We start from the raw sequence: 19165 nt of genomic DNA, 5'->3' as shown, positions 1-19165 counted from the left end.
CGGGGCACTCAGCTTCCCATCACTGTGGTGAAGCAGAGTGACCCAGGTGGGAGAGGAAGGAGCAGAGCAGGCTACATTCCCCATGACTTCCGCTGCTGCAGTGAGTGCAGTGGGAGCCTGACCCCTGCTGCCAATCTGCTCCAGGATCCCAGATAATCCCCAGCTGCCTTGGGCCTTACGGGCTAACATCAATATGGGGAACTGCCCCACACATAGGATGGGTGGGGTGACCACCATAGGGTCCCCCAAAGTGTGGGCTCAGGGGTGGCCACCCTAAATCATTCTATGGATGAGATGGCTCTTCTTATAAGGGAGCATATTTTGAACATAGGCATTCAGAGATGTACCCTGGAGACAGGGGCTGGGAACGCCACATGACTGTGTACAGGAACTCATAAGAGTTTGTTTCATTCCCTTTTCATTCACTAATTTGTTATGTAATGAATGCCAAGATCATTAAAGGAGAGGTATGTAATGAGGGGATAGTAGAAGAGGTCTATAGTGAGGAGAGAAATCTGTATTGAGGGGAAGGGTCTATAGTAGCAATGGGGTTGGGAGTGGGAATGACCTGTAATGAGGGGTGGTGGGAGGGATCTGTAATAAGGGTAGGCTTGCCAAATGTCTGGTTTTATTTTGTTTTTTAAACCAGAAAGGCCAATTGAAAAGGGATTTTAGTGACGACAGTGAATACTGCTGATCAAGCCATTAAAAGTTTAGTTGGTGGTTCAGTGGAGCTAAGGCTGGTTTCTCCATGCTGTGGCTCCACATGGCTTGCAGAAACAGCTGACCTTTCCCTCCGGCTCCTAGGAAGAGGAGCAGCCAGGGCATTCAGTTCTCACTACCAGCACTGCCTCCACAGCTTCTTTTGGCCAGAAACTGTAGCCAATGGGAGCTGCAGGGGTGGTGGTTGTTGGCAGGCAGCACATGGAGCCACATGGTTGTATCTCCACCTAGGGGCTGATAGATAGCTCCATTCCCCGTGACTTCCGCTGCTGCAGTGAGTGCAGCGGGAGCCTGACCCCTGCTGCCAATCTGCTCCAGGATCCCAGATAATCCCCAGCTGCCTTGGGCCTTACGGGCCACATTGTGGCTGCTTCTGGGAGCCATCCAGAACCAGGGTAGGTAAGTAATAGAGATGTAGCCAGCGGTCTTGCTGAAACAAAAGACAGGACTATACAGCACTTTAAAGACTAACAAGAGGGTTTATTAGGTGATGAGCCCATGAAAGCTCATCACCTAATAAACCCTCTTGTTAGTCTTTAAAGTGCTGCATAGTCCTGTCTTTTGTTTCAGGATAAGTAAGAGCTGCCTTAGCACCACTGTGCCACTGAATGGAAGCCATCTGCGGTAAGTGCTGCCCAGCTGGAACTTTCACCCCAAACACCATCCCATGGGGCGCAGCAGGAGGGGTGTGTAATGAGAGGAGGGGTTTGTAGTGAGGGATGAGCAGTGTGAGAGGTGTGTAGTTAGGGGAGGGCAGCAGAAGGGCTGTGTAGTGAGGGGGTGGGTAGGGAGGGGTGTGGCCTGAGGGGGCGGGGAGAGGGAGGGCTGTGTAGTGAGGGGGAGGGCTGTGTACTGAGGGGGCGGGGTGTGCAGTGAGGGGAGGGGATGCGTAGTGAGGGGGAGGGCTGTGTACTGAGGGGGAGGGGTGTGCAGTGAGGGGAGGGGATGCGTAGTGAGGGGGAGGGCTGTGTACTGAAGGGGAGGGGTGTGTAGTGAGGGGAGGGGATGCGTAGTGAGGGGGAGGGCTGTGTACTGAGGGGGAGGAGTGTGCAGTGAGGGGAGGGGGATACCTAGTGAGGGGGAGGGGTGTGCAGTGAGGGGAGGAGTGTGCAGTGAGGGGAGGGGATACCTAGTGAGGGGGAGGGGTGTGCAGTGAGGGGAGGGGATACCTAGTGAGGGGGAGGGGTGTGCAGTGAGGGGAGGGGATACCTAGTGAGGGGGAGGAGTGTGCAGTGAGGGGAGGGGGATACCTAGTGAGGGGGAGGGGTGTGCAGTGAGGGGAGGGGGATACCTAGTGAGGGGGAGGAGTGTGCAGTGAGGGGAGGGGATACCTAGTGAGGGGGAGGGCTGTGTACTGAGGGGGAGGGGTGTGCAGTGAGGGGAGGGGATACCTAGTGAGGGGGAGGGGTGTGCAGTGAGGGGAGGGGATACCTAGTGAGGGGGAGGAGTGTGCAGTGAGGGGAGGGGGATACCTAGTGAGGGGAAGGGGTGTGCAGTGAGGGGAGGGGGATACCTAGTGAGGGGGAGGAGTGTGCAGTGAGGGGAGGGGGATACCTAGTGAGGGGGAGGGGTGTGCAATGAGGGGAGGGGATACCTAGTGAGGGGGAGGGCTGTGTACTGAGGGGGAGGGTTGTGCAGTGAGGGGAGGGGGATACCTAGTGAGGGGGAGGGCTGTGTACTGAGGGGGAGGGGTGTGAAGTGAGGGGAGGAGTGTGCAGTGAGGGGAGGGGATACCTAGTGAGGGGGAGGGGTGTGCAATGAGGGGAGGGGATACCTAGTGAGGGGGAGGGCTGTGCAGTGAGGGGAGGGGAGAATCGGGTGAAACACCAACGATCTACACTCAGCTGCAGCTTCGCTTGCTGTGGTAGTTCCCTACCGCGTCCGCTCTCCCCAGCGCTCCAGACCAATCACGCTCGCCGCCGAGTTGATTTCGATTTCGACCAATCCGGGGCGAGCCGGGGAAGATGGCGGCGGCGGCGGCGGCGGCGTGAGCGGCGGAGCCGGGGCCGCCATGCAGAGCCGCGGGGCCGCGCGCCATGGCTAGCAGACGGCGGAAGGGGGGTGACAAGCTCCGCCTCAGGTCCCCGGCGCGGGAGACGCGGAGCGGCGGGCGCTGCAGCAGGCCGAGGGCGGCGGCGGCGGCCGGGGAGAGCGGCGCGGGGCCCCCGCAAGATGGAGCGGCGGCGGCGGCGGCCGAGCCCAGCAGCAAGAGCAAGGCGGAGGGTGAGGCCCGAGGAGCCAGGCCGCCCCGTTCTGCAGCGGGGTGACCGCTTCCTCCGGCCGGCGGGGATCGGCGCCCCCAGCTTGAGAAACCGGGGTCCTGTGGGAGAGGATCCCGCGGCAGCCCCCTCAGCGATAATCGCTCCTCGACGGGGCACACAGGCCCCCCCACACTCCACATCCCCCCCCCAACGCCCTCACTACTGTCAGCTGGGCGAGGTTTGCCCTCCCCAGAGCAGGCCCTTGCTAGGGCATCCTACATGTTGGCTCTCCCGGCGGAGAGGAGGTATCCGAATTGCATCCATCCGGTTCCCCATCTGAGAGTCAGTTCACTCTGAAGGAGCTTCTTGATTGAAAGGGGGAAGGGCCCCAGTTCGCCTTGTGAATTTTAATTCTTCGGAACATGCAGCTCTCTGGGAAATAAAGACTTGGTTGTGAACAAAAACTTTAAAAAGCTGTTGTTTGCACCAAATGTGTTTGAGGATTGGGTTTTCTTATAAATGTGCAGGTTAAGCCCAAACTTCTAATTTGCAGCACTATCTAAACTAGGTAACGGGATTTGTCATAAAATACGCCCTCTGGTTACTTGAGACCATTTTCCCAACGTTTTCAGTTGTCTCCTGAATCTTTTTTTCAGCTGTGGGAAAGGATAGGCCAATGGTTCCCAAACTTTTTGGCATCATGCCCCCTTTTTGATTTTTGAGAAACCCTCAGCCCCCCAATAGCAGCAAACTTGTTGAGCAAAAAAAAAAAAGAAACTGACCAGTAGAGCAAAACTTCATGGGGGGGACTGGGTCGGCTTGGTCCCTCCCCCCCCTGAAATTTCTTCATGCCCTCCAGGGGGGTATGCCTCCCCCCCCCCCCACAGTTTGGGAACCCATTGGATAGGCTCTATCATAATTCATATATGAATAGTTAGGTTGAAGGCAGATCATGCAATCAGCTTTTAAGCAGAGCATTCCCATCTGTACCAACAAATAATCCAGTATAAAAAAACTCTGTGATCTGACTACTGGCAAATTTTCTTCTTTGGTGCATTGTGCTAGTAGGCAGCTATTGAATTTTCTGCTGCAATTCCATATATATTTTTTTTAAGCCAAGGAGATTTTCAGTTGTGCGATTTTGATGTTGTATGATGATGGTAAGCAAGAAAATGTAAATAACTTTGGTCGCAGTCCTGTAATTTACTACATGTCCACACAGAGCCGAGTAAACTTCAGTAGAGCTTTACACAGTTACACAACTCTTATACAGAGTAATTTGTAGGATTCAGGCCTAGTTTTTTTTTAAGTGAAGGGGAGTGGTGATTAGGGATGTTAAAAATTGTGTACTAGGGTAACCATGTAACCTCTGAAAATCTCACTTGTTACCCACATGACAGGCTCTGCAGTATAAATTTTAGCTTTGTTCTTAGCTTTATTCTGCAGAGTCCTCAATGAAGCATCCACCCCGGGGAGCAGAACAGGCAGTCCTTGCTTGCTTGGCTCCCAGGGAGGTGGCTTTGCTGCCTTGCTGCTGTGAAACTGCCTCCTCTGGAACTGGCTGAGCATAACTAAGACCATTAACTGATAAGTATCAGGTTATCACACTCATGATTCACTAATGTGGTGATAGTGAAGCCTGTTTGAACCTCCACACCTCCCAATTCTGCTTTTGCACTCATTCAGTTCCTTCCAGTTTTGCCAATACCATCCCAGTTCAACCAGAAAGGAATGCTTCCAGCAAGGACAAACAATCCTTTCTCTGTGCTAATACCTCTGGGTTTGAAACTTGAAAGTGTAATTAAGGATTTCTTCATTTTTAAGAGGTAACAAATGTTGAAGATAGTTTTAGGGATGTTAGATATTGGTTGATTAAATAGTCAACTAACCCCATTTATTCTTAGTGGTTATTCAACCATTCTCTAGTCCCAGAGGTGAGGCCAGCAGCCAGTGCAGTCCAGCCCCACTCCTGGGGAACCACCTGCCACCCTGGGCAGAATTGCCTCTATCAGCATTACCTCTGTATTATTACCTTAATAATACAAGGGATGTGACCATGCAGTTGATAACATGGTTAACCAAAGAGCCTGGGCTCATCAGTTAATCCTTTCCATTACGCACAGCCCCCCCTCTCCTACTGCCTCTGTATTAGGAGGGTAGGAGCCAGTGCATGTTGGGAGCTACATGGCCCTCCCCTTGCTGCCTCCCACAGAGGTAGCAGGGGTGAGAGTGGAAGCTGGTGTTTGCAGGGAGGTGGTTTAAAAGCCATCCTCCCTTTTCCCTTACTGTGTCTGATGCAGGGCAGTGGGGCAGGTGGGAGCCGGTACATGCTGAACCAACTCTTTCACCCCTGTACTGTTGCCTTGTTTGACTTTGACTCCCCTCTCCAGCATGTACCAGCGTCCGTTGAGCCAACTGGTTCTCCTCTCCCCTCCCCCTACTCCCCACACCCTGATAGAGCACCTGTGAGCACTGGCCCCTGTCTCCCACCCTCTTGCCTGCATATAAACGTATACACTGAGGCTGTGTCTAGACTGGCCAGTTTTTTCCGGAAAATCAGCCGCTTTTCCGGAAAAACTTGCCAGCTGTCTACACTGGCCTCTTGAATTTCCGCAAAAGCACTGACTTCCTACTGTAAGAAATCAGTGCTTCTTGTGGAAATACTATTCTGCTCCCGTTCAGGCAAAAATCCCTTTTGCGCAAAGCTTTGTGCAAAAGGGCCTGCGTAGACAGCTCAGATTTGTTTTGCGCTAAAAAGCCCCGATCGCGAAAATGGCAATTGGGGCTTTTTTGCGGAAAAGCGCGTCTAGATTGGCATGGACGCTTTTCCGCGAAAAGCGTCTGTGCCAATCTAAAAGCTCTGTTCTGAAAAAACTTTTCCGTTAAAAGCATTTCCGGAAAATCATGCCAATCTAGACACAACCTGACTGTATAGGGTAAGATTTCAGAGTTTGGGTGAGCTGAATGCAGTGTGGGAGTGGAAAACATTTTCCCTGTCTTGGGACTGCTGAGCATAGCCATCTCCAGGGATAAGTTAGAAGAGTCCTGTTTTGGCTGTTTTAACACTGGCTGCTAATAGTTTTGAAAGGGTGAAATTTTAACCAGAGATCACCACTGTGTTCACAAACTATGCCAAGGGAGGGGAAGAGAAAGGAGGAGGAGCATCTATTCTACCAAAGGATTTTCCCTCAGTTTCGATAAGATAACTTTTATTATTAGATTCCACTGGTGGTGCAATAACTTTACTAAGTTATTCTTTGATAGTCTGAAAATCTTGCTTTCTGTATCCTGCAATGCATTTTGAAAATGAATTTCTTCTATCTGCAGTAATGCTGCTGACAAGTCATATTCTCAACTTAATGTGTAATTGTGAAAAAAATAGTTAAGGGATGATTGTATCTCTTTCTTTCATTTTTCCAGTTTAGAAAATGTGTGACCTTGATTCATGGGATCTGTATTGTGTATTTTTTTTTTTTTTTTTGCCAGCGCTAACTTCTTATATGAGAATCTTTATTCACACAGAATCATGTTTATATAAGACACCGAAGAGATCACTAAATAGCAGATCAAGGTTATCAACCTTCAGTTCTCCAGCCAATGATGCTGATATACAGCAAGAAATTTTTTGGGATCCTCATTCGCCAATTACACACAAACTAGGTAACTATTACCAAAGATTTCTTATTTCATCTGTGCTTTTTAGTAAGTAAATGGCCATTTGAAATGTATAGTTAAAATATACTGTAGATGTCTTAATCTTTTTTTACTACAGAAGCACTCTTCTTAGGAGGCTGGCTTTTTATTGCCTTTTTTGTAGTACATACTATGATCCAGCACTTACTGCAGTTTTGAAGTTAGCAGTTGTATGTGAAACATTTCTACTTGAGAAACCTGGATTTGTCACGTTTGACAGTTTATACAAAGGTTTTTCTTTTTAGGTAATGAAAGAAAGAAACAAGCCATCAGTAGCTGTACAGTTGACATTTCAGATATTGTTAATCGTATTGCTCCGCAGGTAATTATAATTTTCTATCGCAGCACTTTGCAGTTTATACCAAAAACTCAAAGGTTAAAAATGGTGCCATGTCTAGAGTAAAAACTGTTTATGGGAAAACAGTTTTAGTCTGTGTAATCCTTTGCATAATAAAAATGAGATTCTTAATTTTTCTAATATTTGCATTAGTATTAGTTGTCATGTTGAACTTAAAATGACATACAGGCAGTCCCCAAGTTACGTACAAGATAGGGACTATAGGTTTGTTCTTAAGTTGAATCTGTATGTAAGTCGGAACTGGCGTCCAGATTCAGCCGCTGCTGAAACTGACCAGCGGCTGACTACAGGAAACCCGAGGCAGAGTTGCTCTGCCCCAGGCTTCCTGGAATCAGCCGCTGATCAGTTTCAACAGGCTGAATCTGGACGCCAGTTCCGACTTACATACAGATTCAACTTAAGAACCCCAGGCATCCCCAAGTCAGCTGCTGCTGAAACTGATCAGTGGCTGATTCCAGGAAGCCCGGGGCAGAGCAACTCTGCCTCGGGCTTCCTGTAGTCAGCGCTGGTCAGTTTCAGCAGTGGCTGACTTGGGGACGCCTGGGGCAGAGCAGCTGGGGTGCTGCTGGGTTGCTCCAGTAGCGCTGCTCCTCGGCGCTACTGGACCAACCCAGCAGCACCCAAGCTGCTCTTCCCCAAGCGTCCTGATTCAGCCACTGCTGAAACTGACCAGCAGCGGCTGAATCAGGACGCCTAGGGCAGAGCAGCTGGGGTGCTGCCGGGTTGGTCTAGTAGCACCCAGAGCAGCACTGCAGGACCAACCGGCAGTGCCCCAGCTGCTCTACCACAGGCGTCCGGAGAAAAGCCTGGTCTGCTGGGGGGGTGGGGGGCGCACTAGCTGCACCCCCCCCCCCAGCAGACCAGGGAGACGCGGGCGGCGGACCGAGATGCACCGCAGTCCCGCCGCCTGGGTCCTCCGCGGCTTTGCTCCACGTCTCCCAGGTCTGCTTGAGACCAGCAGACCAGGGAGACGGGGAGCAAAGCTTCGGAGGACGCCAGCAGCGGGACAGTCGCGACACGTCTGGGCTGTCCCGCTGTACGCGTGCTCCACAGCTTTGCTCCGCGTCTCCCTGGTCTGCTCGGGGGGGCTCCCCCCCCCCCCCCCAGCAGACCAGGGAGATGCGGAGCAGCTTTTCTCGCCCCGGGTTCATCTGGGCATCCCGCCGCTCCCGTCCTCCAGGGCGAGAAAAACCCCGTTCGTAACTGCGGATCCGACATAAGTCGGATCCGCGTAACTCGGGGACTGCCTGTACTATTCTGATTCTTTTGAGGGAAATCTTTGATTTCAGATTATAGTACAATTTGGAGGGTTAAAAATTACCCATGTGTCTGTCAGTGCAGAAATTTGAACAGGCACCAATCCCATCTTTTAGAAGATGTTAGCTTCGAAAGGGATGATTATGATCATTTTCTTGATGCAGTGGCATGTTCAGCTTCAACTACTTATTTCAAATGTATAATTTAGGTATATCATGTTTACTAGGTGATTTCCTCTTTTTATTTACCATGATAACACAATACAAGTAGCTAGCTTTCAGGTTTCTTGTACCCCTCACCCCTTTTTTTGTTAAATCATAGACTACTCTGCTGATGGTTATTTTTAGCTTTTCCGTGCAGTATTTGCAAAATAACCTATTTCTACAAATGATTTAGTGTGTTTCTGGTTTTAGAAACTAATCCCACTCCTAGATTAACAGTTCAGAAATTACTTGGAGCTACTTTCGTCGTCTTTTTTATAAGTTTAGTTCAGCCTTTGCTCCTTGCTTTTATTCCTTCTTTTACAAACTTCTCAGTTTGTTTCCCATCTTTGCCTCTTCCTGACACCTCATTTTTTTCTTTTTCTACTCCTTGCTTTTTTTCTTAGATGTTGTTAAGGTTCTCTTTTGGACTGCTTTACCCATTGAAGCCAATTTTGTTGTTGAAAGGCCTGCCTTTGGGATAGTTTTTCAGACTCTTCATGCAACTCGGTTCATTTAAATAGTATTTCTGCAGTTAAAATGTTGGAGCAACTAGAAAATCATACAACTTGCAATTTTGCTGGCAACAAACTCCTGAATGGCACCATTAAGTCTGAATTTCCCATGAATGCAAAGTTAAAAGAAGTACAGTACAGTAAAGATAAATTAAAATTATTCATTGCTTAAACGAGTCTGAAATAAGTTTGCACAGGCAGAATTTTCTACAAGAAGATACAAATGATTCAGTTGGTGTTCAACTTATACATTTATTTCATAAACAATTATGTTAAGTGGTTTGTACCAACATTCCTCAGTCATTTGTACATTGAAATTAGAATTTTAATTTTGTGTGTGTCACATAATTACTTGCTGTAAGATAGCCAGTGCATTGTACTCTCTGGGTAAAAACCTCCCAGTGTAAATTCACATAGCTCCATTAAGACAGTTTATATCGGGTAAGGATGTGCCGTTTACATTTAATTTTATAGATTCACTAGGAGTCGCTTATATAATAGAGAAAAAGCAATTAATGGCAAGCAGGAGCTTGTAGAGTTTGAGATTTTAAAAAGGATATTAAAATTGAAGTCAATTTAATTGTGTGTATGTCAGATTTGTTTTAATTTTTGCCATTTCCCTTTGAGCATTTCTGTAAATGCTGTCCCTTCATACATTCTCAACATCTTTCTGACGGTACATATGTTACATTATTTGTGTAACTGAGATTAAATGAAAGGGTGGTGTAAACTCTAATATGATATGTGCACACATTCCCCTGTGCTTCCAGAGTTTTTTAATATCTTTTGTCTTTAATTTTTTAGAAGTTACATTTCTAAAAAAGCAGTACTCATAGATAAGTCGTTAGTACTTTGCTAATCATGAGTAGGGCTTTCTAGTGTACTTCCTTTATATCCAGACTTTTTAATACAATTAACTGTTGTAAACTGACTATAAATAGTAACAGTTCAGTGACTGTAAATATTGTAAACTTTTTTATATTACTATTTAAACTTGTATTTCCAAAATCTTGGAAACAGTCAGTTAGCAATTTAAAATACCTTATTCATTTTGTGTTGCCATTCCAGTTTGTCTTTGTTTCTTTCAGCAATAAAAAATGAAAATCTAATCTTGGAAAGAATACAATCTTATTTTTCCCTTAAAATATGAATGATCTTGAAATAAAGACTATGAAAGTGCAGAAACCATGCAAGATTAAGATGAGGAAAAATGTGCAGTAGAATAGAATAATCAAGCAATCATATGTAGGTGGTAATGTCTGTGATATTCTGTTTTCAGGATTGATGCATGTGAACCTACGTAAATGACATAGCCTGGAATTTGACAAAGTAAACAATATCCTATTCCAGTATCCCTCAAAGGTCTGCGAGCCTGCTTTGGGAAAGCCACTAACGGGCCTGCGCTGCTTTGTTTACCTAAAGGGTTGGTAGCCAATGACCCTCATTGCTCCCATTGGCTCTGGGTCACGATTTCCAGCCACGGGGAGCTGCAGGAAGCAGCATTGGGCCATGTGGTTCCCCTTGGCTGAGTTGGAGCCAGTGGGAGTTGTGAGGCTCTGTGGCTGCAGACCCTTTAGGTTAAAAAAAAAAACCATCTCAGTTCCACTAGTGGCTTTCCCAAAGCGGGCCCACGACCCATTTTGAGAAACACTGTTTTCTAATAGTAAAGCCATCTTTTACTGAAGCATAAGATCCACAAGAAAAATCTCATTTCCTGACACAATTATGTAATCTTCAGCTGGCAAAAATATACCTTCTTGTTTGATAGTGCCCATTTAAAATGGTTTTGTATTTCTAAGTAATAGTATAGTAGGGGACTATGGCCTCTGCTCGCCAGCCCACCTCTCTCTGAGGTTAGGCAGCCCTGGTTTTCCCCCCTACCTCCCCAGCCACTGGGGATGGCTGAGCCAAGGCGTGGCAACCCCGGCCTGCCCCTGAGCCCTCCTCCTCTCTCCCCCCCTCTTCTCCACCAAGCCAATGCAGGGCCAGTTCCCTCCCCTCCCCTGGCTTCCCCGGGGGGTGGGGGAGGAGGGTGATGCCAAGGCTCAGCCAGCCCTGGCTCTCTTTCCTCCCCCGCCCCCCGAGCCACCAGGGGGGCATTGGGGCCTGAGCCATGGTGCGCCAGCCCTATCTCTCGTCCCTTGAGCACCAGGGAGTGGGGAGGTAGGAAGGAGGCAGGCTGGGCACAGAGTGACATGATGATGTTACTCTGTTGTCCCGTAGGAATTTTTTAAATATATTTATAGAGCAAGAGAGAATATTTGGAAAAATAGTCCAGCCTGGAGTTTGACAGTCATTATTAAAAACACCATTGGCTGCACCTCCCCTTTGTTTATAGGTTATTGCTGTCTCTTGCATCATGTATGGCCTGTTTTGGACTATGGCTTCTTATTTGCACTTTTTGACAGGTTGTGGATTACCTTTGGCTGGTATCACCAGTCTTCCCCTCCCCCCCAAAAAATAAAAGCACTTTTGCATTACTGGTCAGTAAGGCTCAAGTCCCTTCCTTTGGCTTTTATATAATTCTGTGTCTTCTTTGTTTTTGTTTGTTTATGAGTATCCATGAATCAATTTCACAGATTTGTATATTGAAGAATTTTCAGAGAATTCACATGCAAATCTGAACTTTAGCACTCTGGACCATCTTTCTTTAAGGTCTAAATTCTATATATTTCTACTTATTTTTCTGGGGGATCTTTTTATACTCATGTTGTAATGGAAGAATTCAAAACTTGTTCCCATTCAGGAGACGTGATCAATATGATTTTCAGAATTTCTCTAATTTGTCAGCAGAGTTTTAACCGAATAACAAAGAGAACACATCTTAGGTAGTTATTCAGTTAGGTGTATTAGTAGACTAAAATAAAGTTTAAGAGAACATTGCAGAATATTTTATTGTAATCATTCACTTTGGTAATTTGCTTGTAAATATGGTAATATCCTAGTTGTGGTTTTCAAACTGGTATAGTTAAACTTGTACAACTTTGTGTGCAGTCTTATCTTAGTTTAAATCTGGTTTGTATTGATTTAGCTTGGGCCTTTAATGTATAGCCAAGTTTGTACCAATTTAAATCTGTTTCTAAAACTGTTTTAAGTTAAACCAGTGAAACTTGTGTGTGTCAAGAAATCTTAATTTTTAATCAAATGTCTAAGTAATACTAATTTAATCTTAACTGTTCAGGATGAAAAACCAGGCTGTTGTGAGGGATCTCTTCTAGGGATGTGGATTGGTGAAGATGCTATTCCTTGTACACCTGGGATAGTAAAAGTGCGAACTAGAACAAAATTAAATGGTACAAGGTAAAGTTCAAATTAACTTTTGCTTACACACCAAATAAGTTTCGCTTTCATGTAAGGGAAGCAGTATTTCATTGAATACATGAATGTATTGTATTCAAGAATACATTCTGTACATTAGCAGAGTTAATACACGGTAATGCTTTCACCCTTTACTTTGTAATCTTTTAAAATGGGATGATTATTGGTTGCAGCATACCTTGATAGTTATGTTGTGTGCTTGTTTAGAGGTTTTTATATAAATGTTTGTTAAAGTAGAGATTAAACTGGTTACGCTTTGCAAAGTATTATTCAGCGTTCCTGATTTTTTGTTTTGTTTTTGCATTTAGAGATAATAAAGCAAAAAATACTGAAGAGGAACTGATGAAGTTGGCTAAACAATTTGATAAAAACCTGATTCAGCCAGATTTAGTCCAGGAGCAGGACGATCGATGTGATGGTTTTATGCAGACTATTTCAGAGGCAGAGACTGAAAATAATTATAAAGATGGTGCACAGCTGAAAAATCTGCAGTCATTCCTTGATGAAAATTCTGAAAAAGATACTGTTCTGTCCTTGGAGCCTGTTACAGAGCATACTGGCATTCCTGCCACAGAACCTTGTCAAACTAGCAGCCAGAAGTCTTTAGACCTTGAGGCAGAAGTGGCCCTTAATGCCCTTTTTGATTGCTCTACCCAGAAATGTAGTGGACAGTTGAGCCAAGACCTATCAGCTATTTCCTTAAATAATAGCTTCCATGAAAATGGAAGTCCCTTGGTAGAGAAGAAACATACTTTTAAGGAAAGTACAGTAACAAAGCAGCACATTGCTAAAGAGAGATGTCAGAAGCAAGGTTCAACATGTGCATTAGAAATTATGACTCAGATTGCAGCTCCGGAAACTAAGAATATTCTTGTGCTGCCAAAACAAAGTTTGACATCCTCTAAGACAGAATCATTGATTTCCAGAAAGCCTGCAGAAGTAGCTCATGATGATTTTGATAATTGGGATATTGATATTTTGGCAGATGATTCCTTTGTAATGGAGATTACCCAAAACCCTGAACTGATTAGTACTCCTGAAAAAGCCTTACCAGCTCTGAAAAAGCCAAACACACACGCTCTCAGTGGCTTTAGTAAAACTAAGGAACAGACAAACACTTCTAATTCTGTAATTGGTGTAAGTTTTTCATCCAAACCCCAAAGTATTGAATATGCACCTCTGAAACAAAATAGTAAAACCATACAAGATGCTGCAGAATCTCTTTCTTTCCAGAAACCAAATAATGAGATGGGAAATTCAAAGATACAAACTGTTTTTTTACATAATGAGCATGTTGTTAAAACTGGTAAGATAAATTCCACTTGGAAAATAGACCAAAACAAAGTTTCAGACTCTACTTCTCTTATTCCAGTGAAATCTGATATTAAGACTGGCAAGGAACAAATACAGCTTAAATGTGGTCCCATGAATTTTCCTGTAAAAGCATCCTCCTCTGCCTTGGTACACTATAATCCTCATAGAACACACACTGAAAAATATGGAAATAACAAATCGAGTATTTTCCCTCTGTCATCCATTTCTACTAATGCTAAGCCCAATGATCAATTGAAGGTGATGACCTGTACTGGTGTGAGTAACCTAAACCAAGCTGAAATGCCAAAGAAATGTCCTGTGTCATTTAATGATTGGAATGAGCCTAAGTTTCCTGATGAAGTTTTAGATATGTTTTGTGAATCTGATAGTCTTTGGGACACAAACTGTGAAGATGATGATTTGTTGTATCAGGTGTGTGATGATATAGAAAAACAGACTCAGAACCAAGGCATTAAACAAGAAAATGAAATGGCAGTAATAAAAGGAGCCAGTGTTACTTCCAAATCCGATTCTGATGATCGCTTCACAGCATCTGAACAAGGACTGTTCAATCACCCATTGGCACAAAAAATCAATGCTAACCAGGACACCATTTTGATGGGAAGACTTTGTACAAATTCCTCAAAGGTTACCGATGGATTAACTACATTTGGAAATATAGTAGTGAACTGTATAAATTCTGCAAATCCTATAGCTGTAATGGCAAGTGTTCCTACACAGCACAGGTATACCCATTCCCAAAACTGTAATAAAACTGCTTCTGTAAATACTGCAAAGAGTGTTCCAGGAAAATGGTATCGGTCTAATTCTGTGCCTGCAGGAAGTCTCAGTTCTGGAATTGGTCCAGTTAACATAACAAATCCATGTATGAGTGCATTTAACAGTAAAGTGTTATGCAACCGAGATCTTTCACACAACACAGGAAAGGTACAAAATAATAATTGTATGATAAATAGGTCAGTTGTGCCTTCAAAGTTTTCATTTAAAAAGATTAACAATTCCCAGGTTGCTGTTCATGTAGATCCTGAAAGTATACGTATAGGAGGCACTTCTGGAAACAGTGTTACTCAGCAGAGTCTGGAAGTAAGCAAGAATCAATTGAATGTCCCTTTGCATGGGAAGATTGAAATTAATCAGAAGCTACCTTTTAAGAGGCACCTTTCAGACTGTCTGGCAGATTCTACAACAGGTATGTTTCCTTTTTTAATTCTACTAACCTGGTGGGGGTTGAGAGAGATATTAAATCATGTCAGACCAAACCGAGTACTCTAAGCTTTGTATGGAATTTAGATGTTATTTTTATAAATTTAAGTATTTGGTCCTCTCAAACTAGGCTTGATGAGACAATTTTAAAATAATTCTAACTCTTTTTGGGCAATGAAATTCTGTTTTGAAAACCTCTCTCAACTTACTTTATTTGAAGGAATGTGTTCTCTCCTCCCCATTTTGCCGAAGTACTTGATCCTCCATATAAGTGCTCAGAATCACTGTGGTCCAGTGTGTCTTGATGACACTTCTGGACATACCCTGCTAAATGTTCCCTTTAATCTTTTCTATCCATATGCAGATTTTTTCATATCCATGTGCAGAATACATTTTTATGTGCACCACCAGTAGAAATCCTAAATTTGGGAGTTATGCTTCTCCGAATTAGGGATGTGAAGGACTAGTCAACTGTTCGATAAGAAAACTCCCTCCCACTTCCCCCCCCCCCCCCACTCCCCACTGCCTCTATCAGAAAGAAGCAGCAAGGCGGGGTGAGGGGGAAGAGGACGAGATATTTCGAAGTCGTAGTGCCGCTTGAATCCTAGGGCCAGACCCTGGGCTCCATGCAGAGCTGCTGCTTTGAAGTGCTGTGTGCAGCCTGGAGCCTTCTGGGGTGTCCCCAGGCTGCACACGGCATTTCAAAGCAGCAGGCGCCACGTGAAGCCCGGGATCAGCTGGGGACTCCCCCACTGACCTCGGGCTGCATGCGGTGCTGCCACTTTAAAATGCCACAGGGAGCCCAGTGTCAGGCTCTTCCCGGTGTTCCAAAGCGGCAGCACTGCATGGAGCCCAGGTCTGTGGGGGGAGTCCCCAGCTGATCCCATGCTCCAAGCGTGCTTTCGTCTTTGAAGTGCAGCAGCAGCCCTAAGGCAGAATTCTCCAGATTCTCAGAATTTACTAAGAATTCTCCAGATACTTACTGATGCTCTGTCTTTTCCCTCCTTCCCCCTCCAATTTATTTCGAGTGTTCACATCCCAAACTCGTAACTCTGTTCATCTGAAGAAGTGGGCTGTGCCCATGAAAGCTCATGATACCATCTACATGTTTTGTTAATCTATAAAGTGCTACCAGACCATTCATTGTTTTAGAAGTGTATAGTGTTTGGCAAGTAATCTGTCTAGAAACTTGTACGTACTTTTTTTACCAGCATATATAGTTGCCTTAACTGTTTTTATGCCCTTTGTCTTATTTCGCTAATGTGAAAGACCGTGTATTCCCAGATGTGTTAATAGGCAAAAAATCTTAGGTGCAAACCTGGTCACACTGGGGAGGTAAAAAGTTCTTTAAAAATATAACCATGTAACTGCTAAAAATCCTGGCGGTTACACATACTGCAGGCTCTGCAGTAAAAAGTTTATATATAAGCTTTATATTACAGAGCCTGCAGCAAAGCTGGCTCTCTGGGAGCGGGGCTGAAGGGGAGGCTTCACGGTTAGCCCGGCTACGGGGAGCCAGCATATAACCTGCGGTGACAAGCAGGGTCAGGCCTGCCACTGGCTGTGGCGGGCCTGGAGCAGTCCCCTACATGGGGTGGCCGAGGAGCTGCTCCTGGTGAACTAGAACCAATAAGCCTCATCTGTTAAGGGTGAGGAAAACAGTTAATTGGTTAACCATTTACATCTCTAGACCATCACATTGACTTTAGTGGGAGTTTTCATTTGATTTCAGTGGGGCCAGAATTCTAGTGCATGCTGACTTAGCGCTCTATAGGAAAATACATAAAATGTTATGTTTAGCTATCATGACCCTGTCTCCTGTTTTTTGTTGGTTTTGACAGTACACACACAAACACACAAATCTGTTGGACTCCTGAACTATAGCTGACCCCCATGTCTTTCCAGTATGATACCAGTACCAACTTGGATTTTAGAGCTCTTTCCTCTCTAATATCCATAACTTTCTTAACCCATTATAGTCTCTATTTATTCTTGATGTCAGGTTCACTTGAAGGGCTACAGTAAAATTTTCTTTAAGTAAATGTCTGCTTCCTAGTATACTCGGTAGTTGGTAGCCTTCAGCAGCAATGCAAAGGTCATGCAACTTTCCAACTCCTGCTTTGAGGATGAACTATATTAGTATATAGGCCATTTTTATATGTGGGTTCCTCATTTGTCAGTATAGTGTATTGTTACCATTTATCTTCAGACACTGAAGATATAAAACTAAAAAATACATGCTGGCCAAGATTCAAGGCCCCTAATGAATATTTTATATTTTCAGCATTTGTGGTGGAACAGAAAAACAGAAAATGTTCTCAAGAAGAAATTGAAAGGAAAAAACAAGAAGCTCTTGCTCGAAGAAAATCCAGAATGCAGGCATTTCTGAAAGATACTTGAATTTGGTTTGGATTTTTTTAGCATTTTAATTAGCTGGGTAGGAAAATTATTGTAATAAAGACTGAGCCATTTTTTAAAATTCTGTCTGATATGCCTCATTTTGGTCTTTACTTGACTTCTGTATGAGAAACTAATGCTGCACTATACATTAAATTTATTAAATTATGAAAATAGTTTACATTTGTAAACAATTTTCTCTAAGTAGCTTAACAGCCATCGCAATCAAGTTCAATGTTGTGTACACACTAGTGGTATCAAGTGTTGCAATTCTGAGGTTTTGAAATTCATATGAACCATATTTAAAGTATTCAAAAAAAAAGGATAGCATAAAATTAATTCACAGGCTTCTATGTCTATTTTTTCCTCAATTAGAAAGAATTTAAAAAAAGTAGGCTCAGATGTTGATGTGTGCATTGATTATATCATTGTGGTTCTCAAACTGGTTTTGGTTAGCTTGAAACTAACCCATAGAGATGAGCCTAAAAATTTAGCTTTCAAATGATGAAGTTAGAGCTTGCTGATTAGAACAAGTTCAGCCATCAGAAAATTAGTGGAAATGCACATGACCTGAAGAGTACATTGTCAATCTCCTTTTTTTTTTAATGGTGGAATAGTATCTTAGTGGTAAAGAAAAAAATTAATTCAGCAGCTTGCTAATCAGTAAAATTGAGATGATGTACTATAAAAACAGACTTTTTTTATTCCTAGCAATAAGCGTAGGATGTATTTTTTTTTTCCTGGTTACCATTTCAAGTTCTTGGCTACGCCATGGATTTTTCAAAAACAAGTATTACATGATTAATTAAGATGTAGCTAATGCCACTTTGCTGAACCATCACCAAATTGTAGACAAAATAGAATATACTGAGGCAGATCCTCAAATGGCATGAATGGGAACAACACGTTGACCTCATTGGAATTACAGGTGGGGTTTGAGGTTTGTGGTGGTTGTTTTTAATGATCTGGCCTGTTGTCTCTTTTGCAGTTATTACTTTATTTGGTTAAATATGATTTACATTAAATACATAATGCAGAAAATTGTACTATAGCTGCTTTCATCTGTTCACTATTAAAATGCCTGAAACTTCTCAACTATTTTTAGTTTGAGAGAGATTTTGGTGTAACCCTTGGTCAGTGAAGCTCTTAAACATAATGTATCAAATGCTATATTCTTTATATTCTTCCTAATTTGACCTGATGAACTTGACTGTGAAATTTTGAAGCTCTGTTTCAACAGTGATACATGGAGAACTAGTTCAAGTTGTAAAATTACTTGTGATTAAGCTGGTAGGCATTTCACAGCAGACCACTGCTTTCCGTTTAAAATGTTTTAGTATCATAAGTGATACTATAAACATTATTTGGTTATCTGGTTTTGTTAATAACTTGCTGAGTGCTGCTAAAGGGTCACAAAATCTTTATCTCCTGTACACTGTGTTTTTGGTTTGTAAAACTTACAAATGTAAATATTGTATATTTGTGAACCATTATTAAACTTGCCATTTTTACATTTAAGTATTCTCTTTTGTTCTGTAAAAGCAAGTAACTTTAATGAAGAATATACCCAAGTATGGAAAAAAAGGAACGCTGGTCTTGTGGATATAACACTGGCCTGGGATTTAGGAGATCTGAATTCAGTATCTGATTTTTGTCATTAATTTTGACTCCTTGGGCAAGTCACTTAATCTTTCTGTGCCTCAGTTCCCCATCTATGAACACTGGCATAATGCTTCTTTTGTCTGGTCTGTTTAGACTATAGGCCAGGAATGTCATACAGGCTTCTGCCAGGCCGCATGTGGCCTGATCAAAATTTTTTGCGGCCTGTCACTACATTTTTATAAAAGAATAAAGTGCGGCCCACTGGCCAATCAGGGTATGTCTACACATCAAAGTTATTTCAAAATAACTTTCCTAGCGTCTACACAGCTAAACAGCTATTTCGATATTAATTCGAAATAGCAA

General features: G+C 43.8%; 1 protein-coding gene across 2 annotated transcripts; it reads left to right on the top strand.

The window, feature by feature from the left end:
- Positions 1-2532: 2532 nt before the first annotated feature.
- ETAA1 (ETAA1 activator of ATR kinase) lies at positions 2533-18718 on the top strand. Of its 2 annotated transcripts, none has more exons than XM_075925569.1 (6): positions 2533-2946; positions 6447-6584; positions 6863-6939; positions 12129-12247; positions 12574-14789; positions 17088-18718. In XM_075925569.1, the coding sequence occupies exons 1-6, from the start codon at positions 2760-2762 to the stop codon at positions 17201-17203; spliced, it is 2853 nt and encodes a 950-aa protein (XP_075781684.1). In that variant the 5' UTR covers positions 2533-2759; the 3' UTR covers positions 17204-18718. The 2 variants fall into 2 exon arrangements, with proteins under 2 accessions (XP_075781684.1, XP_075781682.1); XM_075925567.1 differs by having other exon boundaries at positions 2756-3229.
- Positions 18719-19165: the final 447 nt, after the last annotated feature.

This window comes from Pelodiscus sinensis, chromosome 3 (assembly GCF_049634645.1).
Source record: "Pelodiscus sinensis isolate JC-2024 chromosome 3, ASM4963464v1, whole genome shotgun sequence".
Classification (NCBI taxonomy): domain Eukaryota; kingdom Metazoa; phylum Chordata; order Testudines; family Trionychidae; genus Pelodiscus; species Pelodiscus sinensis.
This window is presented reverse-complemented; position numbering and strand designations above follow the sequence as displayed.